General features: G+C 44.0%; 1 protein-coding gene across 2 annotated transcripts; it reads right to left on the reverse strand.

The window, feature by feature from the left end:
- Window positions 1–38: 38 nt before the first annotated feature.
- On the reverse strand, window positions 39–27,949 carry LOC110498107 (grainyhead-like protein 1 homolog). Of its 2 annotated transcripts, none has more exons than XM_036955072.1 (15): window positions 27,757–27,949; window positions 24,348–24,534; window positions 22,403–22,482; window positions 21,551–21,896; window positions 20,828–20,910; window positions 20,130–20,283; window positions 19,731–19,842; window positions 17,657–17,751; window positions 14,765–15,011; window positions 14,477–14,604; window positions 9,935–9,963; window positions 8,158–8,243; window positions 3,719–3,804; window positions 1,770–1,834; window positions 39–1,583 (listed from the first exon to the last, which is right to left on the reverse strand). In XM_036955072.1, exons 1-15 carry the CDS (start codon window positions 27,774–27,776, stop codon window positions 1,469–1,471), a joined length of 1,833 nt encoding a protein of 610 aa, XP_036810967.1. In that variant the 5' UTR covers window positions 27,777–27,949; the 3' UTR covers window positions 39–1,468. The 2 variants fall into 2 exon arrangements, with proteins under 2 accessions (XP_036810967.1, XP_036810968.1); XM_036955073.1 differs by lacking the exon at window positions 27,757–27,949 and adding an exon at window positions 27,573–27,730.

Genomic DNA, 27,949 nt, shown 5'->3' on the forward strand with positions numbered 1-27,949 from the left:
TCCTGTGGTCTGAATCCTATTCACACCATAGCTGAGTGACAGAAGGGTTGATACATTTTTATCTTATTATAATTTTTTGACATGTAATACTTATGAAGAGGCCATATGCTAAAGCAGTATGAGGGAAAATGTCTGCTCTCCCTTCTATCCAGAATCCATATGACACACACATACATTACATGCTCATTCTCAAAACACACATACAGTAGCAACAAACACAGATTATATCATACTAACTGCCAGACTGTGGTAGTGTGTACATTACATACATACTAAATACTGCCAGGATGTTTAGTATCAATACAGTGAGTAAGCCAACCAGGCCAATCCATCCTCTCTATTTACAATACGCGTTTGCACTCACCTTGTGTGCGAAATATCCTAATAGATATCCTAACAGATATCCTAATTTAATAGATTAAGATCTGTCTTCAGTACTATGGCATTCCGAGGTTCGTCACTAGTTACCACATAGTCATAGTTATGGCTAAACCCAGGCTATTTCTACAATTTCTCTTCTTTAAAATCTGATTTTAAACCTTACCCGAACCGTAACCTTAACCCTAACCACACAGCTAACCTTATTCCTAACCCTAACCACAAAGCTAACCTTATTCCTAACCCTAACCTTAAATTAAGACCAAAAAGCTGCATTTTAGTTTTCATTAATTTTACAATATAGCCAATTTGGACTTTGTGGCTGTGGTAACTAGTGACAACCCTTTCCAAGGGGGCAGATATAATGCAGCCTGAGGCATAAGGATAGTTGTGTTTTCACTGTCTTGCCTTGTCTGGCTTGACAATCCCCACATGAATTGGCAAGACAGACCAAACAGATCGAGGACCAGGCTAAACGATTGCATACATCTCCAGATCACTATGACGCTAATGCCAAAAGCAATGCACTATTAGACTGATGCTTTCACTTATACCATATACAACACAAAGATACTGAGAGACACGCCACACAAATAAACAAAGATTCTCAAATGGCCTCAGCATACCTATAAGACATAGCTAAGAGGACTTCTTGTCAGACTCAATTCTTAAATACAAAAGTATCAAAAAAGTATGAAAAGTCTACATCAAGCCATCGACAGAATGTCATCGTGGCATAAGAGCAGTGGCTTTGTAACTTGGATTAGTGACATGACAAATAAAGAAGAACACAGACTCTCAGACAGGTGGACAGTTTAAACCTGGTCCCAGATCTGTCTATGCTGTCTCGAAACAATGTGATGATCATTGGTAAGCCTAACAACAGATCTGGGACCAGGCTAGTGGACTGTAGATACAGCTAATGTCTGAGACATTCTGTCCATTTTTGATGCCTGGGCCAATGCCATGTGTATCTGTAAACTAAGAGTCTTTACATTTACAACAACTTTACAAGCTGCCCTATCGCCACACTCTTTGCGGACTGAGCGGTGATAATGTCAATCACTCCCCACCCCTCCCTTTGGGCCAATCAGATTTCAGTCAGGGTGAGTTTATAAATGCCCCCTAGCTCCTCCATAGAGATCTGGAAGGTGTCTTCGTTGGAATAGTGTTTGATGATGTTGTCATCCATGTTGACTAGAATCCTAACAGAGGGACAGACAGAAATGTCAGTATCACAGTAATAAAATAAAATCATTACATTTCTATGGCCAGAGTCTTATGTTGTGTAAAATACATAAAAGGCCTGATTCTTCACAAATATAACTTTCACTTGTTGTAGAATTCTTAAATCATGGTAAATAGATTTACCGTTGATGAGAACAACTTACCCTTTCTTGCATTTCTTGTAGACTTTCCCCACTTTCTGGAGCGGCACGTTGTATTTCTCAGATATCTAGAAGAAGCGGAGCAACAAAGGCTTGTAATACAGTAGTCTCTCTTTTGAAAGAAGAGAATGGAAATGAAATACACAATACACCACTCTAACAATTAGTCAGGTCGAATGGCAGACATTAAACACAATCTGAATTCAACCCGGAAAGAAAAGAGAGGTGTGCGGTATCTTTGCCCACATTTTCTCCCCAGCTCTTCACACTTCCCTCCCAGACAAACTAAGAGGCCAGGTCCAGTCCTGTCACGACTCATTTGGCCTGTTGAGAGGCCAGGTCCAGTCCTGTCATGACTCATTTGGCCTGTTGAGAGGCCAGGTCCAGTCCTGTCACGACTCATTTGGCCTGTTGAGAGGTCAGGTCCCGTCCTGTCATGACTCATTTGGCCTGTTGAGAGGCCAGGTCCAGTCCTGTCATGACTCATTTGGCCTGTTGAGAGGTCAGGTCCAGTCCTGTCATGACTCATTTGGCCTGTTGAGAGGCCAGGTCCAGTCCTGTCATGACTCATTTGGCCTGTTGAGAGGTCAGGTCCAGTCCTGTCATGACTCATTTGGCCTGTTGAGAGGCCAGGTCCAGTCCTGTCACGACTCATTTGGCCTGTTGAGAGGCCAGGTCCAGTCCTGTCATGACTCATTTGGCCTGTTGAGAGGCCAGGTCCAGTCCTGTCATGACTCATTTGGCCTGTTGAGAGGCCAGGTCCAGTCCTGTCACGACTCATTTGGCCTGTTGAGAGGCCAGGTCCAGTCCTGTCATGACTCATTTGGCCTGTTGAGAGGTCAGGTCCAGTCCTGTCATGACTCATTTGGCCTGTTGAGAGGCCAGGTCCAGTCCTGTCATGACTCATTTGGCCTGTTGAGAGGCCAGGTCCAGTCCTGTTACGACTCATTTGGCCTGTTGAGAGGCCAGGTCCAGTCCTGTCACGACTCATTTGGCCTGTTGAGAGGCCAGGTCCAGTCCTGTCACGACTCATTTGGCCTGTTGAGAGGCCAGGTCCAGTCCTGTCACGACTCATTTGGCCTGTTGAGAGGCCAGGTCCAGTCCTGTCATGACTCATTTGGCCTGTTGAGAGGCCAGGTCCAGTCCTGTCACGACTCATTTGGCCTGTTGAGAGGCCAGGTCCAGTCCTGTCACGACTCATTTGGCCTGTTGAGAGGCCAGGTCCAGTCCTGTCACGACTCATTTGGCCTGTTGAGAGGTCAGGTCCAGTCCTGTCATGACTCATTTGGCCTGTTGAGAGGCCAGGTCCAGTCCTGTCATGACTCATTTGGCCTGTTGAGAGGCCAGGTCCAGTCCTGTCATGACTCATTTGGCCTGTTGAGAGGCCAGGTCCAGTCCTGTCATGACTCATTTGGCCTGTTGAGAGGCCAGGTCCAGTCCTGTCATGACTCATTTGGCCTGTTGAGAGGCAAGGTCCAGTCCTGTCATGACTCATTTGGCCTGTTACGGAGGCGGTTGGAGACCCATGTCTAGTTTCCCCACAGCCCGTGTTGTCCCCTGCTAAGGGATGTCCTCTGTCCCCTTTGTCTTAATGCACTAAGCCAGACAGACAGACCCCCCTGATCAGAACCACAGCACCCCCACGTGATGGGAAGGCTGAATGACTATACGGAGAAGCGGAGACCCTACACATGGTAATGCCTCTGTCCTCTTTTCTCATTCTCTTTCACTCTCTCAGTCTGTCCCACTACTTGAATTAGCATCAAGCTGAGAGAGAAAGATAGTGGACATGGGTAATTGCAGGATAGAGGAGTCTGTGTGGCAGAGTGGGCCGTGTCACAAACCGTGCCACCCACCGTGTCACTGGAGGGATGCAATGGGACCAGCCTCCCATAACGGACAGCATATGTCTGGCAGTGTTAATTTCCTGTTCATATTGAGTAAGAACTTACTGCTTCCACCAGCCCGTTCATTGTTGGGTTCTTCAGCATGACCGCATCAAACACCTCCTCTGTCTCCCTACGCACGTACAGCAGAACTACACAGGAGAGAGGAGGCGTGCAGTGAGACATATTGATCACACACACACACACCACATTAACTTGGCAATGTCAGATATCTTTTCTGCTGAAACTAACAGTGGTGAAGCCCTTGATGTGGGTTTGGACATCTGAGCATCTCACTATGTCCCAGTCCCATGTGGCCAATACCTGACACAGGATAGTGACACACACATGCACGCTGCTGCAATATAAACACAATTTTAGCAGACACTCTTATCCAGAGCAACTAGGGTTTAGTGCCTTGCTCAAAGGTACATGGTCAGATTTTTCACCTAGTCAGCTCTGGGATTCGAACAAGTAACCTTTCGGTTACTGACCCAACGTTCTTAACCGGTAGGCTACTGAGTTACAGTTCATAAAGAAAATCAGTCAATTGAAATAAATTCATTAGGCCCTAATCTATTGATTTCACATGGGAATACAGATATGCGTCTGTTGATCACAGATACCCCAGGGGCTTGGATCAGAACCAGTCAGTATCTGGTGTGACCACCATGCAGCGAGACATCTCCTTTGCATAGCGTTGATCAGGCTGTTGATTGTGGCCTGTGTAATGTTGTCCCACTGTGTGAAGTTGTTGGTTATCGGCGGGAACTGGAACACCGTCGTAAACGTCGATCCAGAGCATGCCAACAATCAAATTGCCATCTATGAAATGAAATTGTGTTCATTGCTTATGCCTGCCCATACCATAACCCCACTGCCACCATGGGGCACTCTGTTCACAACGTTGACATCAGCAAACTGCTCGCCCACACGATGCCATACATGTGGTCTGGCATCTGCCGGGTACAGTGGAAACCCGGATTCATCCGTGAAGAGCAAACTGCTACAGCGTGCCAGTGGCCATGGAAGGTGAGAATTTATCCACTGAAGTCGGTTACGACGCTAAACTGCAGTCAGGTCAAGACCCTGGTGAGGACAACGAGAACGGAGATGAGCTTTCCTGAGACGGTTTCTGACGTCACTACAGACACCCTGGTTCGAGCCAGGCTGTATCACAACCGGCTGTGATTGGGAGTCCCATAGGGCGGCGCACAATTGGCCCAGCGTCGTCTGGGTTTGGCCGGTGTAGGCCGTCATTGTAAATAATAATTTGTTCTGAACTGACTTGCCTAATTAAATAAAGGTTACATAAAACAATAATGTACAGGCAAATTCTCAAAAATGAAGTTGAGGCGGCTTATGGTAGAGAAAACAACATCAAATTCTCTGGCAACAGCTCTGGTGGACAATCTTGAAGTCAGCATGCCAGTTGCATGCTCCCTCAAAACAGAGACATCTGTGGCATTGTGTTGTGTGACAAAACTGCACATTTTAGAATGGCCTTTTATTGTCCCCTGTACAACGTGCACCTGTGTAATGATCATGCTGTTCAATCAGTTTCTTGATATGCCACACATGTCAGATGGATTGATTATCTTGGCAAAGGAGAAATGCTCATTAACAGAGATGTAAACAAATTTGTGCATATGGAACATTTCTGGGATCTTTTATTTCAGCTCAGAACACATGGGATCAACACTTTACATGTTACGTTTATATTTTTCTCCAGTATACATCTACATACTACCTCAATTAGCTCAACTACCTGGTGCCCACATTGACTTGGTACCGGTACTCCTTGTATATAGTCTCGTTGTTATTTTAGCACTATTTCCTTTTTTATTTTTAGCAGAAAAAGGGCTAGTAAGTCAGCATTGCATGGTAAAGCCTACACCTGTTCTATTCGGCACATGTGACAAATAGAATTTGATTTGATTTGGCTCCTTGGGACAGTATGTTGTTGATTTGACATTGGTTGTGGGAACGAAGCCATACGTTTCCTGACCAGTAAAACTTAACGTTTTTTAAATGTTCTGAAAACAGAAGTGAAAATGTTGCCTGTTCTAGGAACCTTTATCTTTAGGTTGCAGGGAGGTTCTGAGAGCGTTTTACTCTGGTTCCTTGTAAGTTTTCCTGAGAGGTTTTAATAATGCTTTGAGAACGGAAGGTCATTTATGACAAAATACTGTGAAACAGAACCAAAACAAACAGCAAATGCATCCAACAAAGTTTGTTAAGTTACAAGCTTGATGTAAGCATTGCGTGCTATGAATATGGGACTAAATAGTACACTTTTGACTACTTTAATACACAGAAGTGAATTTGTCCCAATACTTTTGGTCCTCTAAAATGGGGGGGATTATGTACAAAAAGTGTTGTAATTTCTAAACGGTTCACCCGATATGGATGAAAATAACCTCAAATTAAAGATGACAGTATGCACTTTAACTTCATACTCATTGTATGATTTCAAGTGCTGGAGTACAGAGCCAAAACAAAAATAAATTGCTCACTGTCCCAATACTTTTGGAGCTCACTGTATGTGCAATTTTCAGGGCCACTTTTGGCATGAGGGTGCTACTTTCAGAACTACTGGCTAAATTGTATAAAAAAAAATAAAAAATTGGCAATTGGCAATTAACCCCCTTAACAACAACATTCTCAGTAAGGGTTACAGAAACGTTTTACTTGCTCTGACTATGTGTTTTTTCATCTACCCTAGTTAAATGCACTACTTGTAAGTCACTTTGCATAAGAGCGTCTCTAAATGAACAAAATGTAAATGATCAACTGCAAAGCACACTGGGTTTTTTATTGGCCTAGTTTCGGGGTCGGAGTGCTTTAGAATAATACTCAGCATGCTTTGCAAGTGTTCATTTTGACATTTACATTTAGGTCATTTAACAGAGTCTCTTATAACACTATAGTGCAATCAGACTTCTGACAACAATCCAGGCTAAAAGGGGGATACAAAATTGTGAACCACCATAAAAAAATGGTATAGAAAAGTATTTTGAAAACAAAAATTACAACTCTCGTTGTACTCTCTTGTTACATGGATTGTAACAGGCAAATGAAATACAAATTACAAAACAGTCAAAGGTAGATGAAATACGTATTTCTAATGAATTGAACAGAAATACTGCCCAGCTCTCTGTGTGTGTGTGTTTTCCATGTGTGTTTGCATGTGTGTTCATATGCTGAAGAAGGATGAAGAACGTGTCCTTGTGTGTGAATTGTGAGAGAGGTGAGAATGAACAATGATATTGTGTTGTTCACGGTGGGAAGGGGGATACTGCTGTTGTGTTTTCAGGGGCTGGGTAAATAAGGAATCACGTGCCTCACATCTATGGGTAAGGTGTGTGTGGAGCAACGAACCGCCCTTGCTGTCTCTGCCTGGCCAGTTCCACTCTTTCCACTGGGATTCTCTGCCTCTAACCCTATTACAGGGGGCTGAGTCACTGGCTTACTGGTGCTCTTTCATGCCGTCCCTAGGAGGGGTGCGTCACTTGAGTGGGTTGAGTCACTGATGTGATCTTCCTGTCTGGGTTGGCGCCCCTCCTTGGGTTGTGCCGTGGCAGAGATCTTTGTAGGCTATACTCGGCCTTGTCTCAGGATGGTAAGTTGGAGAGATCCCTCTAGTGGTGTGGGGGCTGTGCATTGGCAAAGTGGGTGGGGTTATATCCTTCCTGTTTGGGCCTGTCCGGGGGTATTATCGGATGGGGCCACAGTGTCTCCTGACCCCTCCTGTCTCAGCCTCCAGTATTTATGCTGCAGTATTTTATGTGTCGAGGGGCTAGGGTCAGTTTGTTATATCTGGAGTACTTCTCCTGTCTTATCAGGTGTCCTGTGTGAATTTAAGTATGCACTCTCTAATTCTCTCTTTCTTTCTCTCTCTCGGAGGACCTGAGCCCTAGGACCATGCCTCAGGACTACCTGGCATGATGACTCCTTGCTGTCCCCAGTCCACCTGGCCGTACTGCTACTCCAGTTTCAACTGTTCTGCCTGCGGCTATGGAATCCTGACCTGTTCACCGGACATGCTACCTGTCCCAGACCTATTATTTGACCATGCTGGTCATTTATTAACATTTGAACATCTTGGCCATGTTCTGTTATAATCTCCACCTGTCACAGCCAGAAGAGGACTGGCCACCCCTCATAGCCTGGTTCCTCTCTAGGTTTCTTCCTAGGTTTTGGCCTTTCTAGGGAGTTTTTCCTAGCCACCGTGCTTCTACACCTGCATTGCTTGCTGTTTGGGGTTTTATAGGCTGGGTTTCTGTACAGCACTTTGAGATATCAGCTGATGTACGAAGGGCTATATAAATACATTTGATTTGATTTGTGTGTGATGGGGTGTTGGTGGCCTTCAAGGCAAGCCATAACACACACACTCCTCCCTCTCCATACCTAGCCCTCTCTCTGGTTTCGTGTTAGACAGTGACCTTATCAGTAGTGTATACACAGCGCATGGGCGGGGCAGGCACACACACACGTCATACCTTTCTTGGGCTTGTCCATTCTGGCCAGCTTATTGGAAGGTGAACCAAACTCATCCTCGGCGTAGAGCGATCTCTTCATGCCCGAACTGCAATGGACACACACGACAGGTTGGTTTAGAGCGCTTATGCACTCACACAGACACTCACGTATGCGCACACACACACACACACACACACACACACACACACACACACACACACACACACACACACACACACACACACACACACACACACACACACACACACGCACACACGCACACACACACACACACACACACACACACACACACACGCACACACGCACACACACACACACACACACACACTCCAGTTAGGCCCTCTCCCAGAGAAATAGCAGGAAGGCCCTAACAACCCTAACAACCAACCTAACAACCCTAACAACCACCCTAACAACCCTAACAACCACCCTAACAGCCACCCTAACAACCACTCTAACAACCCTAACAACTACGTAATAGACCATGACACAAACAGCTCTCAGGGTCTTTCTTAGAAGTAACTGGTGTAGCTAAAGGTTGAAACTGGAAGAGCTAAAAGTGGAAACTGGAAGAGCTAAAGGTGGAAACTGGAAGAGCTAAAGGTGGAAACTGGAAGAGCTAAAGGTTGAAACTGTAAGAGCTAAAGGTTGAAACTGGAAGAGCTAAAGGTGGAAACTGGAAGAGCTAAAGGTGGAAACTGGAAGAGCTAAAGGTTGAAACTGTAAGAGCTAAAGGTTGAAACTGTAAGAGCTAAAGGTGGAAACTGGAAGAGCTAAAGGGGGAAACTGTAAGAGCTAAAGGTGGAAACTGGAAGAGCTAAAGGTTGAAACTGGAAGAGCTAAAGGTTGAAACTGTAAGAGCTAAAGGTTGAAACTGTAAGAGCTAAAGGTGGAAACTGTAAGAGCTAAAGGTGGAAACTGGAAGAGCTAAAGCTTGAAACTGAAAGAGCTAAAGGTTGAAACTGTAAGAGCTAAAGGTTGAAACTGTAAGAGCTAAAGGTGGAAACTGGAAGAGCTAAAGGTGGAAACTGGAAGAGCTAAAGGTTGAAACTGAAAGAGCTAAAGGTTGAAACTGAAAGAGCTAAAGGTTGAAACTGGAAGAGCTAAAGGTTGAAACTGGATGAGCTAAAGGTGGAAACTGGACAAGCTAAAGGTGGAAACTGGACGAGCTAAAGGTGGAAACTGGAAGAGATAAAGGTGGAAACTGGAAGAGCTAAAGGTGAAAACTGGAAGAACTAAAGGTGGAAACTGGAAGAGATAAAGGTTGACACTGGAAGAGCTAAAGGTGGAAACTGGAAGAGCTAAAGGTGGAAACTGGAAGAGCTAAAGGTGGAAACTGGAAGAGCTAAAGGTTGAAACTGGAAGAGCTAAAGGTGGAAACTGGAAGAGCTAAAGGTTGACACTGGAAGAGCTAAAGGTTGACACTGGAAGAGCTAAAGGTTGACACTGGAAGAGCTAAAGGTGGAAAATGGAGGAGCTAAAGGTTGACACTGGAAGAGCTAAAGGTGGAAACTGGAGGAGCTAAAGGTTGACACTGGAAGAGCTAAAGGTGGAAACTGGAGTAGCTAAAGGTTGACACTGGAAGAGCTAAAGGTTGACACTGGAAGAGCTAAAGGTTGACACCGGGAGAGCTGAAGGTGGAAACTGGAAGAGCTAAAGGTTGTCTCGGTCGAACAGCTACCATATGAGTGGCCATACTTTATTTACTCCAGCCCTTTTCCATCTACTTGTCCAATAAATCTAATTAGCGTGAAGTCAATGTTTCCAGGAACTCACCTTTCCTCTCCATCTTCTTGTGAGAAGGGCTGCATGGAGAAAGAGAGAGAATGGAGGGAGAAAGAGAGAGAAGAGGGAGAAAGAGGGTGAAGAGGGAGAAAGAGAACAGAGAATGAGGGGAGGGAATGATATGGGTTAAGGGTGAAAAAACACAGTCATTCATATGAAAGAGGTCATTTGATCTAATATGGAACAGGTCTATTCTTTGTGGGCCGTGTCAACAATCCTAAGGGACCTCTTAAATCAAAACTGATGACAGTGTTTTGGATATGATTTAAATATTTTCCCTCAACATGAGAGCATGCTTTAATTTATTACTGTAATAAGCAGTTCAGATTATTTTGAGTAACACTTTCAATTCATAAATCCTAAAGGCCATTCTTGCAGCACAAGATAAGTGCAACCTGGTTAGAAGGATACATTTAATTGGCCCACTCGCCCTCTGACCTGGTTAGAAGGATACATTCAATTGGCCCACTCGCCCTCTGACCTGATTAGAAGGATACATTTAATTGGCCCACTCGCCCTCTGACCTGGTTAGAAGGATACATTTAATTGGCCCACTCGCCCTCTGACCTGGTTAGAAGGATACATTTAATTGGCCCACTTGCCCTCTGACCTGGTTAGAAGGATACATTTAATTGGCCCACTTGCCTTCCAACCTGGTTTCCATACCTTCATTGATTGTCTTATCAATACTAAACACATTCACAGGTAACAGAGTGCAGTCGTGTGTTGTAACTAAGCAGTGTCCATATTTTAGGAGGAATTGTGGAATGTATAATCAATATTAGCTCTGGTCCAGGTTGTTAGTGTGTACTACTCCACTATGTAGTTAAGGAGCATGTACTAAACACCTGGACCAGGCCAAATCAATAGTCTATTCTCAGAGGAAACCAAGTCCCCCTGCTAATCACTAACTGATAGGAGGGCTAGAGATTTACTGGGTTGCCATTTTATGCCAATCGTGTGTAAAAATAAACGTTTTCCTTCCAGGCTGGATCAGAATGGTAAACAGTAAAGGTTTATTTTCAGCTCAGTCCACCCTGCATGTCAGCAACGCCATGTGGCCCAGAAACCAGATAACTCAGTCAGCTCAGCTGGGTCATGTTCATTATGCACCAAATGGACTGAAACAGGGAGGGACTACCTGGACTTGTCCAATGTGAAACACTCATGTTCGTTTTCTGTAGCAATAATATTTTCAAATACGCAAACCTCATGAACGGACCCTGGTGCCACTGTGGCCAACAGGGGGCAGTCAAAGTTAACTTTCTACAGAGCCACAGGGATGAATTAAAACAACTGTGCCCATCTTCCAAGTCTAGGGAAAATGTTTCACTCTAGGCTTCCAGCAACCACCCTGAGGGCCATGTGATATCACACTGCTAAGCCAAGGAGGGTTCAGAGTCCAGGGGTGGCTAGGAGCACTGCTAGTGCCAGGAAGAGGTGTGTTGTTGGGGAATGGAGAGAGAGACCTGACATACCACACGTAGACAGACGTGTGCTACACTCCCCTCTGTCTCCTGTCCCCTTCGCATCAAGCCAAGTCACAAGTGCAACAGGTGCAGTCTACTCTAGACATACTGCATTAGGTGCCGTATTAAGAAACCACTGGGCTTCCATAATCAATGATATTGAAATGATGAGATATTCACGCATATGAGAGTGATTCCAAACATGTTTGGATTCGTTGAAGCACCGTGTAAGATAATTTGACTCACACACCTAGAAACCTTTGGATCTATCCCAAGGACATCTCCACCTATCAGATGGCACTGGAACCTCCCAGGTTATATAACCAACCCCCAATCCCATGATATTACATGATTACAGTATCCTGTCCAATTGGCAGGTCTACACTGTATGTTTTAGTCACCTTGACCTGCACCTTGTCCTGAGTAGGAGTTGAAACTGTTTACCAGCCAGGAACCACATAAGGTGTGACCAAGGTAGCCTGGTGGTTAGAGTGTTGGACTAGTAACTGAAAGGTTGCAAGATCAAATCCCAGAGCTGACAAGGTAAAAATCTGTTGTTCTGCCCCTGAACAAGGCAGTTAACCCACTGTTCCTAGGCTGTCGTTGAAAATAAGAATTTGTTCTTAACTGACTAGCCTAGTTAAATAAAGGTAAAAACAAATGATATGGTTGTGTCTGAAATGGCTCCCTATATAGTGCACTACTTTTTGGCCCTTGTCAAAAGTAGTGCACTATATATGAAATAGATGCACTACTTTTGACTGAGGCCCATAGGGCTATGGTCAACAGTAGTGTACTGCACTACATAGTAAATAGGGTGCCATTTGGGACAAACCCTCTGATCTCATAGTGACAAAGTTACACTGACATTTGCCAGGCACCAGTCGACTAGTCCGTTCTTTCTAATAGGTCTTGAAAACAGAAAGAGCTGCTTGTCCATGGTGATCATATATACATCCCAGAGAACACCACTCTGCAGGCGGCGACTGACAGAGTGTGGGGGTTTGGGACCAGTCACCTGGCCCAACCAGCTGGAGAGGAATGACCAGTCACCTGACCCAACCAGCTGGAGAGGAATGACCAGTCACCTGGCCCAACCAGCTGGAGAGGAATGACCAGTCACCTGGCCCAACCAGCTGGAGAGGAATGACCCGTCACCTGGCCCAACCAGCTGGAGAGGAATGACTGTCATGAGGAGTGCTGGGCGGGCTATACAAGGTCATAACATGGCATAGACATAGCACATCCTTGTTGGGCGGCAGGGTAGTCTAGTGGTTAGAGCGTTGGACTAGTAACTGAAAGGTTGCAAGTTCAATCCTTGAGTTGACAAGGTACCAATCTGTTGTTCTGCCCCTGAACAGGCAGTTAACCCATTGAAAATAAGATTTTTTTCTTAACTGACTTGCCTAGTTAAATAAAGGTAAAAAAATAAAATAAATGTAGAGTTCCAAAATAAACTATTCTGTCATTTCAACCAGGATTTCGGGAATTTTTGGGAACATTTCTGAAATTTCTGTCTTAACTCTGATCCCTCATAACGCACTGGACATCAATGGTGTTCAGGGCTTAGACTTCAAACACTAGGGTTTGGTCTCTAATTCATCTATTAACAATAGGCAAAAGCCCCTACACCCTAAAGTAAGATTGCCCTAAGGGATATCCACTCTCTAAAGAACTCCTGGTATTTAGTGAAGGACTGCCAGAATGAGTGGCTCTTTAGAAGTCTGAAAGAGACACGGAGAGGGTGGACTGGACTCTTTGGTAGTCAGAGGCTGGTTGAAGTTGTATTCAAATGCCCTTTGGTAAGGTTTTAATGATTGAATCAGCACCAAGTACGGTATATTATCTTAATAGATATAACTACTATGTCATCTAAATGTATGGCTGTTGTTAACCACTTGTGCAAATATACACTACTGTTCAAAAGTTTGGGGACACTTAGAAATGTCCTTGTTTTTTAAATATTCTTTTTTTGTCCATTAAAAGAGCATCACATTGATCAGAAATACAGTGTAGACATTGTTGATGTTGTAAATGACTATTGTAGCTGGAAACGACTGATTTTATTTGTATTCTTTATGGAATATCTACATAGGCGTACAGGGGCCCATTATCAGCAACCATCACTCCTGTGTTCCAATGGCATATTGTGCTGTTCTGCAAAGGGAGTAGTACACAGCGTTGTACGAGATCTTCAGTTTCTTGGCAATTTCTCGCATGGAATAGCCTTCATTCCTCAGAACAAGAATAGACTGACGAGTTTCAGAAGAAAGTTCTTTGTTTCTGGCCATTCTGAGCCTATAATTGAACCCACAAATGCTGATGCTCCAGACACTCAACTAGTCTAAAGAAGGCCAGTTTTATTGCTTCTTTAATCAGACAACAGTTTCAACTGTGCTAACATAATTGCGGAAGGGTTTTCTGATGATCAGTTAGCCTTTTAAAATGATTAACTTAAATTAGCTAACACAACGTGCCATTGGAACACAGGAGTGATGGTTGCTGATAATGGGCCTCTCTACGCCTATGTAGATTTTCCATAAAAAATCTGTCATTTCCAGCTACAATAGTCATTTACAACATTAACAATGTCTACACTGTATTTCAGATCAATTTGATGTTATTTTAATGGACAAACAATGTGCTTTTCTTTAAAAAACAAGGACATTTCTAAGTGACCCCAAACTTTTGAAAGGTAGTGTACATAGATAAAAACAATTATTTATTTTTTTTATATGTTTTTGCAGAATGCATTCTAAAAAGGGTTGGGGTTTATCATTTTGTTCCAATGAATCTGATAACAGCCTTATCACCACAACTACACTATACTAGGAAAACCAAACTGTGTTTTTATATCAGTTTGAATGTCACAGGTACCGCTGATTAACATGATTTATGTGGTAGCTATACTCTGCATAACCCTGTCTTCCGTGACCTGGCCCATAATGCTGACCCTTAGACACAGATCTAGGATCAGCTTACCCTTCCCAAGTCCTAACCTTAATCTTTAGAGGGTCAAATGAAAAACTGACCACGTGTCAGTGTTTAGGGGCTAGGTACTCACATGGCGCTGGAAGATGGAGAAGTGGATGTCAGGGATAAAGAGAACCGGCTGGGTCTCAAAGTCAGACATCATCTTAAAGGTTGTGACATCATTACGCTTCTGAAGGAAAGGGACTTTAACGTCCACATCTATGGAGGGGCAAAAATGACAAATAATGAGATTAGTTGATGTGCATCATTGCAAGATAGACGTGTGTGTGTGATTACAAAAAATATAGCACAAAATGTGCGCGTATACACATGCTTTGACTGTGTGTGTGTGTGTGTGTGTGTGTGTGTGGGAACTCACATGATCCCAGACTGGTGTTGAGGTCGGTGCTCTTGCCCTTCCTACGGGACTGCTTCTTCTCCTCGTCTCTGATCTTCCTCTCAGCTCCCTTGTCACAGAACACCTTGATCTGGCAGAAGGCCCGGTGGATGGGCTTGTTGCTGCGGTTGTTGTAGCTGTAGGTGTCTATCTGCAGGTTCAGGGGTAGGCCTTTCACACCCTTCTGGGAAGAGAAGTCTGTGCTCAGACAGTTGACCGAGATGAAGATCTGAGGAGGAGGAAGAGGAGAAGGAAAATGAGGAAGAGGAGGAAGAGGATGATGAAGGCGGAAGAGGAGGAGCAAGATTTATTACTTTGTTTTTAAAATTTTGTTTGTGGAGTAATTCAGGTACATTAAAACTGTGCATAGCAACACATAACATGCAAATTGGAATTACATAGGAGGTGGTTCCTGACTGGCTCATAGGAGGATGGGGCGGACAGAAGGGAGGAGGAGGAGGAGGGGGAGTTTGATACATTAACAAAAGAGATGTGTTCCATTGCCTCTATGTTAAACATTATAGTGATTGTGCACAGTGTATTGTATCTTACACTTCAGGGATATACCGTGTTTATATATTTTGGATACAGAATATAGGCACTGCATCTCAATGTAAGAGGCGTCACTATAGTCCCTGGTTCGTATCCAGGCTGTATCACATCCGGCCGTGATTGGGAGTCCCATAGGGCGGCGCACAATTGGCCCTGCATCGTCCGGATTTGGCCGGGGTAGGTCGTCGTTGTAAATAATAATTTGTTCTTAACTGACTTGCCTAGTTAAATGAAGGTTAGATTAAAAAAACAAATAGATTTTTGAAATAAAATAATAATAATAATGCAAATGGGTAAAATGTTAATTCCATTCTTTGTCATTAACTGATGTTCCATACACAGTAAATTAGATCATAGTTATTCAAGAGCATTCCCACTGAATTCTCAGGCGCAAAGGATCTCTTTGTCTGGTTCCTTGTTATGTACATGCCGTCTTCACTGAACTGGTGTGTGTCTCCCTCTTTTGGCAGAGAGTGGTAATTACATGTTGACTCTTAGTTCTACTGCCAACCATTAAAACAAGATTGCGGAAAGCTATTTCAATAGATCGCTTTCTAGAGAAATAACTATTTCAATGTGCTTACTTAACATATAACCACTATACTGAAAAACCTTTACTGCAAGTTGCACAGATTTGATGTAGTTAGACTGAACTGTTCATTTTTTGGAATAGCCACCTAGTCACTATTTAGTAACTAGTTTTTGCAGTTCATTTTAAGCAGAATGTAACTTGTTTTCTAAATTAGATCCTTGGTTTAATCAAATAGCCTGCTGGTTACCCAATGTGGCAAGAAACTATGTTGCTAACTTCACGTAAAGTCATGTATGGTGCAACATAGTTTCACGAGCTACGGATGCAAGTATGTTGCATTTCAACGTTTTTGCAATTGCTCATCTTCAGTAAAGATGATCTCATCGTATAATGCTCTATTCTCATGATCATTGCAGAGTGTTTTGTCAAGAAGCCCAAAGCGCGTCAACATTTGAGAAAGGCTGCTCCTAATCTGCCTTGTTTCATTTCCTTGCTTCATTTCCTCCTTCTGAGTAAACTGTGTGTGCCTAAGTTATTAAATCATCAGGGGACACAGCGAGGGAAGGTAAAGCATCTTGCACTTGCACACACACACACACACACACACACACACACACACACACACACACACACACACACACACACACACACACACACACACACACACACACAAAACCATCCTTAGTGTGACACCTTACACCTGACTCATCTGTGGTCCTAACAAACAGACACAGGTGATTATACACAGTACAAACACAAGGATGGAAGTCCTCGGTCCTATGGACACAGGCCTCAGGTCATGAGATGAGAAGATCCACACTCTGGTTATATGTATGCATGTGTGTGTGTGTGTGTGTGTGTGTGTGTGTGTGTGTGTGTGTGTGTGTGTGTGTGTGTGTGTGTGTGTCCCTCAGTGAAAACCAAAGAGCAAGTAGATGGAAGGGATAGATGAACTGTCTAGCTGTTAGTCTGTTTGTGCATCCCAGGCTAACAGTACAACAGTCAACAGTAGCAGTGTCATAGCACCCCATGAACATAAAGCGCAAGCTAAAGCGTCTGTGAGATTGTCTGTTGACGCCATCCCTCACAACCCAACAAACTGGTCAGGGACGGTGGATTATGTCTGTCACCTCGTACCCGGTCGGACGGGATTCCATCGCTAGCTGTCAAATCCAGTTCTGCCCCCCTGCCGCGTTTCCTCATTCCAACTCCCATTGTTAGGCAGTAGGCAAGTCCTAGATCCTTAGGCCTCCCTTGTACGTGCATCACTTTAGCTCAGCAATTGGTGTGACGTAGAACGAGTTTAGAATGGGGCCTCGACGGCAGACAAACACCTACACATGTACCTATTCACTATGGTCTCTAAGCAACCAAAGGACCCAAAACACTGGGAAAACTCCCCAATGGACAATAAATGTCTTTATTTTTCGATCAAAACTCAAAGGACCACTTTCCATAACAGGCATTTAGAAGAAAACAAAGGACAAAGCATGTGATGATCGCTTGCTGACAAATTGGTTTGCATCACCTGACACCTTTTCTGTGATGGCCAAAACACACCCTAACCTACAGAGCAAGGGAAGGCAGTCTATTTCTGGAAGAATCTTCAGCCACATTTACACAGAATGTTGATGAGGAAGTTGTGATCAGATGACCCGAATCCTCCAGAAACACTTGGCATCATCACGTGTTCTAGGGATAAACAACTAGGCTTACAACTATCTTTCCATCTCTCTTCACCTTTTCTCTCTGATTCCTCATAACCAAAAGGTACGTTTCCTATACCTCACCTTGGCCTCCTCATTGATGTCCCAGGTGAAGGAGATGGCGTTGTAGGAGATCTCCTCAATGTTGCTGATTGTGTTGAAGCTCTCTTTGTAGTCAGCTGGGAACCATGGAAGACATAATGGACTGTTAGTACAGTTTGCACTGACATAAGACATTGAATGAAGAGAGGGTGCTAAGATAAGGGCTAAGTATGGAGAGGTGGAAGGCTATTTTATTAGTATTATTATTATCATTATTAGGACTGGGCTGAATTAAAGGTTTTAGGAGCCTTGCATAAGAATGAAGTGAAGGTCAGTAGCTTGTATCAGATACAACCATTGAGAATGTGCTCCCACCCTGGTGAGGTCTCATCCCACATCTTAGATGTTTGATAAACAAACAAGCTTTTTGTCCTCAAAAGGTGCGGCTTAAAAAGCTTGCTCCGTGGTATTGGTCTCGTAGTCTTGCGTTGCTGTACTATGAGTCTAATCCTTCAGAAAACGTTTTCACTATGCCTCCAAACTTTAGGTTCTGACCAATCCCATCAGTCCCTTAATAGGCCTATACCCCTATGCCAGAAACCACACTGTTTTAGTAGGGCACCTCTACGTTGTTGACTGACTACTTTAATCGAAAGCAAGCAGGTTGTCTCAATGGTCACCTTTCGCCCACAGTCCTTCCATCAAAGTCAGACTGCAAGTGAGACAATACACTTTCCTCTGTCAAGCAGAACCAAGTTCTCCTTTCACAGTATGTGCGTGCAGAGTAAGATTGATCAGTCTACCTCCAGAGAATTAGGCTGCAGTATTGTCCCGACAGGAAGCTCAGTTGACACAGGTATCATTAACAAATAGGCAGTGGTGGAAAAAGTACCCAATTGTCATACTTAAGTGAAAGTATAGATACCTTAATAGAAAACGATTCAAGCAAAAGTCACCCAGTAAAATAATACTTGGGTAAAAGTCTAAAAGTATTTGGTTTTAAAAATACTTAAGTTTCAAATGGAAATGTAATTGCTAAAATATACTTAAGTATCAAAAGTAAAAGTATAAATCATTTCAAATTCTTTATACTAAACAAACCAGACAGCACATTTTACGGATAGTCAGGGGAACACTCCAACACTCACACATCATTTACAAACTAAGCAGTTGTGTTTAGAGAGTCTGCCAGATCAGAGGCAGTAGGCATGACTAGGGATGTTCTCTTGATAAGTGCGTGAATTTGACAATTGTTCTGTGTGCTAAGCATTCCAAATGTAATGAGTACTTTTGGGTGTCAGGGAAAATGTATGGAGTAAAAAGTACATTAATTTATTTAGATATGTGGTGAAGTAAATGTAAATAGGAGGAAACCTGGCCTTGTCTCATATCCACTCAAATTATCACCCTCCTTCATCCAATCATGTGTATTGTTCTAAAGAGGTTTGTTGAGGTTCAACCAATCAGATCCAGGATCATTTTTCACTTTTAGAATAGGAGTATATAGGACAAGAGGGACATGATCATCCTAGATCTCCTACTAAGTTGTTTATTTAAGGTGGCATAGAGGATTTGGCTCATTGGGTGGGTCTGTCTGCCTGGCTCCTTTGGCTAGCTGGCTGCTTCTCCTTCTAGGTCATGAGAGTTGAGCTGAGACAGAGACAGCATGTGACACGGGGGAGGAGATAGAGGGTGACTGTTGCACAACAACTCAGGAACCAACAGTGACTCGTGACAGCACAGGATGGTATGGTAAGAAGAGTGTCAGGTAAATATGATGAAATGTATTCAGAACCATTCAGGCAGAACTTCCGGTGACTTTATGTGACATAAAAACTATGGCCTGATTTAATAAGCGTTTGTAATGTGAAGTTTGCACCTGTTATTTCCCCAGAGGTAATAAAACATCTAAGCTTCATGAACAATCTTAAAGGGTAAATCAACTCATGTTTTAGCCAGTTTTTTGTCTTTCCTCGCTTTAGATAATAACAGTTGAAAACTTGTACTAACTTGTGCTTTGCACCATAAACTAGGCTTCATGTCTTGGTGTAGCATCTTCTTCAAGAGTTTGTGAGGACTAGTGTTCCATGTAGGTTTCAGTAACATAGGCTCTTACCAATATCAAGACACCTCTGTTTGGCTGTGTGCTGTCTGGAGTGCCAGTACTTCCAGTGCTTCAGCTGGTCGTCTCTGCACTTCTCCTCTCCGAACACCACCATCACCACACTCTGAAATGGTGCACACAACCCCAGGGCCATCAATCATGCTAGCTTAACTGACACATTCCACTTAACAAGTTCCTACTTGTTAGTACATTAGCTACTATTAGCATAATAGCTACCAACTAGCCTAAGATTTCTCTGTTTATTCTGTCAAAAAATGTATCTTTAACATGAGAGACCTAGCCAAATTATCTGCACAAATTTAGTTACAGACAAGGACCAATCTAAAGGTTTTCTGTTATTGACCATGAACTATTGTAGAACAACTAACTAGCTTGGTGGTGTGGTCTTACCCTGACTTTGCTGATGGGGTGCCGCAGCTTGCTGTTGTCGATCTCCCTGAGGCTGATGGGGTAGAACTGGCCCTTGTTCAGGTACGTCATGGTACCGTCACCAGTCTTCTGACGCAGCGACTTGGAAGCATCCAGGGTGTACTCAAAATGATTCCTAATCGGGAAATAAATGTTAGTGACAAAACCACAGTAGGCTACATTTGTGTTTGAAAGAGTAGCCTGAAATCCAGACCTGCTTTGTGCTGACATTCCACTCCTTGTACTCCGTGTCATATGTTTGGCACAAAACAGGCCTGGATTTCAGGCTAGGGAAAGAGAAGGCCTAGAGATGGAAGAAGTGATGTATCTAGTATTCAGCTGATGTTTATCTGGTATCTATCTTTATTCTAAACAATCTAGATGTGTTTTCAGTATTTATGAAAATACCGCATGCAAATATTGATGATCTATATTTTCCACATCTGAAATACATTGCAAATGTCACCCCTTGAATAAGACCACCCTCATCAGTCCCTTCCCATTGGTTAGATTGTGACCCCGAATCCTCGTAGTGTCACTGAGCCCCTGATAACATTACGTTTGGCATTGTAGCTTTTAAACATGAGGGAATCTGCTGACTGAATGAGGTTATTCTCCTATCAGGGGCTGAATGGTGGGGTGCGAGCGACAGCGGGCAGGCGCCGGGCTGGAGGGCTTACCCCGGCACAGTGTCAAACACGCTGCATTCCTCTGTCGAGATGGAGGCCATGCGTAACTGGAGATCCCCTGGGAAGGAGAACACCTGTGGCACACAAAGAGGACAGAGAAGTGGGGAGAGAGGGTCTGGATTTAGACAAGCATCCATGACAAGGGTTGTAGCTAGCGCTCTCAGGGGTTACAGGGAGTATAGGGAGCCCTCTCTCTCTCTCTCTCTCTTAGTGTTTCTTTCTTTCTTACACTGTCTCGCTGCATCTCTACCATTATTTTTCTCTGTTACACTCTCTCGCTCTCTCTCTTGCTCTCTCTCACTGAAGTGGAAACAAACCACTTCCCATCCTACCCTCCCTCTCTCCTCCCCTCACTCCTTCCTCTTCTCCCCGTGTGAAGGGGGTTGTGTTGGGTTATCCCTTTCCAAGGTAATCCCCCTACAGGTTAAATGGAGAGAAAGTAGAGATAAAGGCCTGGGCTATTGAAGGGGGGAAATAGTACAGCACTTTATTGTGTGGGCCAGACAATGGCATAATAACACACTGGTCTGCTATTTTGGAATGTTCAAATAAAAACAGGGAGGGCTGAGACCCACTGTTGTAAGCTGCAGAGGCTCAGGTGAAAGGGTTATTGTCTGACTGGAGAGAGAGATCTGAGAGAGGGGGTGTGGAGGAGGGTGGTGAGGGTTTTAGACTAGAGAAGAGGCTATTGGATTCCTGTTGTTGTGTCCACACCTCTTGGGAACCATCCTTGTAGGTCTCTGGGAAGGTGGAGTCGGGGGTACGGGGCTGGGTACTAGGGCTGAACTGGCTGTGTGTGAGCTGCCTGGCGAACTCTGCCGTGTGGCTGTCGGACTCGGCACAGTGGAAGCTGTGGGAGGGCACCTCCATCTTGACGTTGGGGTAGTTGGGGGCGATGGAGACTGTGACAGTGGTGTCCGGGGAGGGGAAAAGGACCCCTCTCTTGTTGTCCTGGCCAGTTAGCTGGTTGGGCAGCAGGATGTTGATGGGGCCCTTCAGGAACTGGATCCTGCTCTCCACTGACGCCACGGAAGCTTCCTGCAGGGGGGCCATCAAGTGCCTGAAGAAAAACAAAAAACACGGCAGGTAAAATGTCAGTTTATGATGAAATATCACAAGGACCAAACCAACGGTGAGGTGAGGTGAGGTATGGTGTGGCAAGGTGAGGTAAGGTGTAGTGAGGTGTGGTGAGGTAAGGTGTAGCGAGGTGTGGTGAGGTGTGTGGAGGTGAGGTGAGGTGTGGTGTGGTGTGGCAAGGTGAGGTGAGGTGAGGTGTGGCAAGGTGAGGTAAGGTGTAGTGAGGTGTGGTGAGGTGTAGTGAGGTGAGGTGTGGTAAGGTAAGGTGTAGTGAGGTGTGGTGAGGTGAGGTGTGGCAAGGTGAGGTAAGGTGTAGTGAGGTGAGATGTGGTGAGGTGTGGTAAGGTAAGGTGTAGCGAGGTGTGGTGAGGTGTGTGGAGGACCTGTATTCCTCTCACTTCTAAATTCCTAGTAGTTCCTATAAATGCACACATGCACACACAGCACATTTGCCCTCCCCAGTGGTTTGTAAAGGGATGTTCTACCTACATGGACCTTTTGTTGGGATCCACATCAGAGCCCATTGACTCTGTCTTGGTCTGGGATATTGTTCTCTTCTCTCTGGGCACCTGCATGGGAAGGTAAACACAGCCGCTGTGAGTCTGACCACATCCAATAGAAGCATGTCTACATATGCAACACTACTAGTTTTTGCTGTTTCACAGATGCAAGAAGTAAAGCTACTTCATTCAATTAGTTTCTCCAACGCTGTCGATCTATATGGCTCGGATTGTTGTGGAACAGTTTCGCAACACCTGTGGGTGAACATGGCTCCTATATCAGTAATAACTGTGGGTGAACATGGCTCCTATATCAGTAATGACTGTGGGTGAACATGGCTCCTATATCAGTAATAACTGTGGGTGAACATGGCTCCTGTATCAGTAATAACTGTGGGTGAACATGGCTCCTGTATCAGTAATAACTGTGGGTGAACATGGCTCCTGTATCAGTAATAACTGTGGGTGAACATGGCTCCCGTATCAGTAATAACTGTGGGTGAACATGGCTCCTGTATCAGTAATAACTGTGAGTGAACATGGCTCCTGTATCAGTAATAACTGTGGGTGAACATGGCTCCCGTATCAGTAATAACTGTGAGTGAACATGGCTCCTGTATCAGTAATGACTGTGGGTGAACATGGCTCCTGTATCAGTAATAACTGTGGGTGAACATGGCTCCTGTATCAGTAATAACTGTGGGTGAACATGGCTCCTGTATCAGTAATAACTGTGAGTGAACATGGCTCCTGTATCAGTAATAACTGTGGGTGAACATGGCTCCTGTATCAGTAATAACTGTGAGTGAACATGGCTCCTGTATCAGTAACATGGCTCCTGTATCAGTAATAACTGTGAGTGAACATGGCTCCTCTATCAGTAATAACTCATCCGATTCTTGTTTTTTTGGGCCACCTTGTAATAGTCATACCAGCCTGTATTCGACCAGCCTGGGTCCTGTGTTACCTTGTAGCAGGCATCCCAGCCTGTATTCGACCAGCCTGGGTCCTGTGTTACCTTGTAGCAGGCATACCAGTTGTAGTCGACCAGCCTGGGTCCTGTGTGACCTTGTAGCAGGCATACCAGCCTGTATTCGACCAGCCTGGGTCCTGTGTTACCTTGTAGCAGGCATACCAGTTGTAGTCGACCAGCCTGGGTCCTGTGTTACCTTGTAGCAGGCATACCAGCTTGTAGTTGACCAGCCTGGGTCCTGTGTTACCTTGTAGTAGTCATACCAGCCTGTAGTCGACCAGCCTGGGTCCTGTGTTACCTTGTAGCAGGCATACCAGCTTGTAGTTGACCAGCCTGGGTCCTGTGTTACCTTGTAGCAGGCATACCAGCTTGTAGTTGACCAGCCTGGGTCCTGTGTTACCTTGTAGCAGGCATACCAGCTTGTAGTTGACCAGCCTGGGTCCTGTGTTACCTTGTAGCAGGCATACCAGCCTGTAGTCGACCAGCCTGGGTCCTGTGTTACCTTGTAGCAGGCATACCAGCTTGTAGTTGACCAGCCTGGGTCCTGTGTTACCTTGTAGTAGTCATACCAGCCTGTAGTCGACCAGCCTGGGTCCTGTGTTACCTTGTAGCAGGCATACCAGCCTGTAGTCAACCAGCCTGGGTCCTGTGTTACCTTGTAGCAGGCATACCAGCCTGTAGTCGACCAGCCTGGGTCCTGTGTTACCTTGTAGCAGGCATACCAGCCTGTAGTCGACCAGCCTGGGTCCTGTGTTACCTTGTAGCAGGCATACCAGCCTGTAGTCGACCAGCCTGGTTCCTGTGTTACCTTGTAGTAGTCATACCAGCCTGTAGTCGACCAGCCTGGGTCCTGTGTTACCTTCTAGTAGTCATACCAGCCTGTAGTCGACCAGCCTGGGTCCTGTGTTACCTTGTAGCAGGCATACCAGCCTGTAGTCGACCAGCCTGGGTCCTGTGTTACCTTGTAGTAGTCGTAGAGCATGCCCAGGGCAGCGGCGCTGTCCTCGTCCCCGTTGATGCTCATCATTGCCTTGGTGGCGGCCGTCAGGGGGTTCTCCAGGAACGACTTCCACGCCTCGTCTTCGTTGGTGTAGGGCCGACGCTGACCGTAGCTGGGCTCATTCTGCAACAACAGGACCGGCCTCTTACTGGGGAGGGGGAGAAAGAGAAGGGAGAAGAGACGGAGAAGGGAGAAAAAAAAGAGAGAGAGAGAGAAAGAAAGAGAGAGAGAAAGAGAGAGAGAGACATGTTAGCAGGAGTGCAGTGACACATTTCTTGAAGGAAAGTAACATGTACTAGCTAGATATAGTGTATGTCAAAACCAGGAGTTGCATAATTATAAGCTACACACAAAAGACGGACTGAGTTATAAATATTTAGTTAATATGGTCCTGTTTCTCTAACTGGTTCACTTCAGATTCAGACAGGGAGTCACTCACATCAGATGGATAGGCCAGACTGACAGCACATAAATCAACAGTCAGAGCAACAATCACTGCATTGTTCACAACCGACGAACAGGTTGGAGATATCAACAACATCACTCTTTATCTTCCTGACCTGTTGTACAAGAAAGTTGATTGTGCAACAAATCTCAGCTACCTGTGAGAGAAAAGATGCTCTACCTGTCTGCTGTTAAGTGTTTCCTATTGGTTACCTGTCTGCTGTTAAGTGTTTCCTATTGGTTACCTGTCTGCTGTTAATTGTTTCCTATTGGTTACCTGTCTGCTGTTAAGTGTTTCCTATTGGTTACCTGTCTGCTGTTAAGTGTTTCCTATTGGTTACCTGTCTGCTGTTAAGTGTTTCCTATTGGTTACTTGTCTGCTGTTAAGTGTTTCCTATTGGTTATCTGTCTGCTGTTAAGTGTTTCCTATTGGTTACCTGTCTGCTGTTAATTGTTTCCTATTGGTTACCTGTCTGCTGTTAAGTGTTTCCTATTGGTTACCTGTCTGCTGTTAAGCGTTTCCTAATGGTTATCTGTCTGCTGTTAAGCGTTTCCTAATGGTTACTTGTCTACTGTTAAGTGTTTCCTATTGGTTACCTGTCTTCAGTTAAGTGTTTCCTATTGGCTACCTATTGGTTACCTGTCTGCTGTTAAACGTTTCCTAATGGTTACCTGTATGCTGTTAAGTGTTTCCTATTGGCTACCTATTGGTTACCTGTCTGCTGTTAAGCGTTTCCTATTGGTTACCTGTCTACTGTTAAGTGTTTCCTATTGGCTACCTATTGGTTACCTGTCTGCTGTTAAGCGTTTCCTATTGGTTACCTGTCTACTGTTAAGTGTTTCCTATTGGTTACCTGTCTGTTGTCTCCAGGGAGGGATCTAGTAAAACATTCCAGAGTTTATATGACTGGGTTGTTGTTTTATTTTTAAAGAACCTGTTTGGAACAATCATCGTCATCATCATAATCATAGGCCCTTAACTGACTCAATGCCAAAGAGAATCAGTCATCCTCTCTGTACTGTATCAGACAGTCAGTCAGTCATGGTCGATTACGTACAAGGAACAAAACTGTATCTACCTTGAGAACATAGGAGTGAGCATACAGGATTGGTGATTCTACGTATTAGAGAAAGGGTCCATTATTACAATAACAACATTTTTGGTACCTATAATGAATTTTTATCAAGATTTATTGCATAGAATGTGAGAGGGTGTTACATAGCCCACAAGCACTACATTATTGAACAATTAGATTGTATTATTTCAGTGATTTGAATGTAGGCTAACAGGCATGTTATATACATGTGTATGATGATCACACAAATACTGTTTTAATAAATAGTTTGCCTTTGTTTTTAACTGAATCACAAACAGAACCTTTGAGGTTTCATTTTTAGCACAATATTTAAAGTGCAAACAATGATGACATCTTAGACATAAAGACACGCCTTATTTGTTTAATTCCTTAAATCTACTCTCGTAAATGAACAAACAAAATGCTATAGAGGCTAGTGTGTGATAAGAGACATGTACATTTTCTGTCCTCAATTCACACAAAAGCGTCTCCAGAGTGGCACAAACAGAATGTAAGGATGGTTTCCAAGCTATAGTTGCTACAGCAGATAATTTTTTTCGGTATGGTCAAGGCAAACGTATTATTAGTAATCCAATATCTAATTGTTTCATTCACAAAATGTCGAATTGGGGCGTTAGGGATTTGCAACCCGATAGATCCGTTATTCACCGCATTCCCGCACCCCCCAAGAAAAATTGGATGATATGTAATCCACTGTAAAACAAAAGAGGATAGCTAAAAGTTTTCACTGTGGAAAAAATCATTAAATTGGATACTGAATAAAAACAGCCTAAATAGTTTTTCCTGAAAGGTTGAAGAGAGAGAAACCCATGTGCCTCACACCGTATTTTGATATCACGTGAAACAGGCTGGCCTATGCAGTAAGGCCTACATTAAACGTTTTAAAATTATGAGATTAAGAAAAGAAAACGAAAAAGCCCGTCTTTATCATTGTATCATTTTTCTTTAACAAGGGCCTATTTGTGAATATTATAATCAATTTTCTTAATACAATATTTTCGTATTGACTATCTCAATCAATTAAATAATTATGTCAACATGAATTATTCGTCCAGTGACTGTGTCTACAACACAACGGAGAAAATCTTGCTTACATTGTTCCTCTGACTAAAGGGGCCAACGCCTAAAAGGTGTACGATTTCACTGGAGTCAACAGTCTCCTTGTCATTGCCCTCAAAAACGGACAAAATACATTCACACATTATCACTCTGGAGCAAAGATAAAAATCCTACAAAAAAGTATGATATTCTTTCGATTCAAGTACCATGTTCGATTAGATATGCCATTACAACCATAGATTAGGACATCAGATAACACATTTCAAACCTCAACTAGGAAAATAATATGGGGGGGTTAAGACGAATATTTTCGACAAACAAAATAAAGTCTAACCACATAACTGTGAGCCAAATCAAATAATGAACCGCCCATCAATAACACACGGGTTGGCAGAACGTTACTCGGAACAGGCGCCTGAACTAGCACGACAGGTGGCGAGATATACACCTGTGCTGTGCAGGCTGGAACCCGACCAGAGAAACAGCGCTTGTAGCTATGAACCCCAAACGGCGCTCACACGGATCCTAAACACGATAAATAGAGATTGAATCACTAAGCACAATAAATAAGGAGATTGAATCATACTCGTTTTGCCTGGCAGGACAAAAGTTAACTTCCCCACAGTCCAGGAAACTCCGTTAGAATCCACCTGCGCGGGTAAACCACCTAAAAAAATATCCATTGGTCATTTTGCACCAAAGTTCAATAAACTGTTAGAGCTCAACACGTTGGTTCTGCTGGACTTGCAGTGGTGACTAAAAACACTTACTTGTCATGATCCTGTGACATCTCGGTTGGTGGAACTGGACTTTCTAGTTGGTACTGTAAATCCGATCGGTCTACTTTCACCAGAAAAACTCAAGCACGATGAGGGCCACGGCAAAGGTGTCTCTGAACGAACGGGTTTTGTCGGCTTTTCTCGCTTTTGGAGTGTAGTGTGAGAATATGTGGCCGGTTTTACC

The sequence above is a fragment of the Oncorhynchus mykiss genome, chromosome 19 (assembly GCF_013265735.2).
Source record: "Oncorhynchus mykiss isolate Arlee chromosome 19, USDA_OmykA_1.1, whole genome shotgun sequence".
In the NCBI taxonomy this organism is placed as follows: domain Eukaryota; kingdom Metazoa; phylum Chordata; class Actinopteri; order Salmoniformes; family Salmonidae; genus Oncorhynchus; species Oncorhynchus mykiss.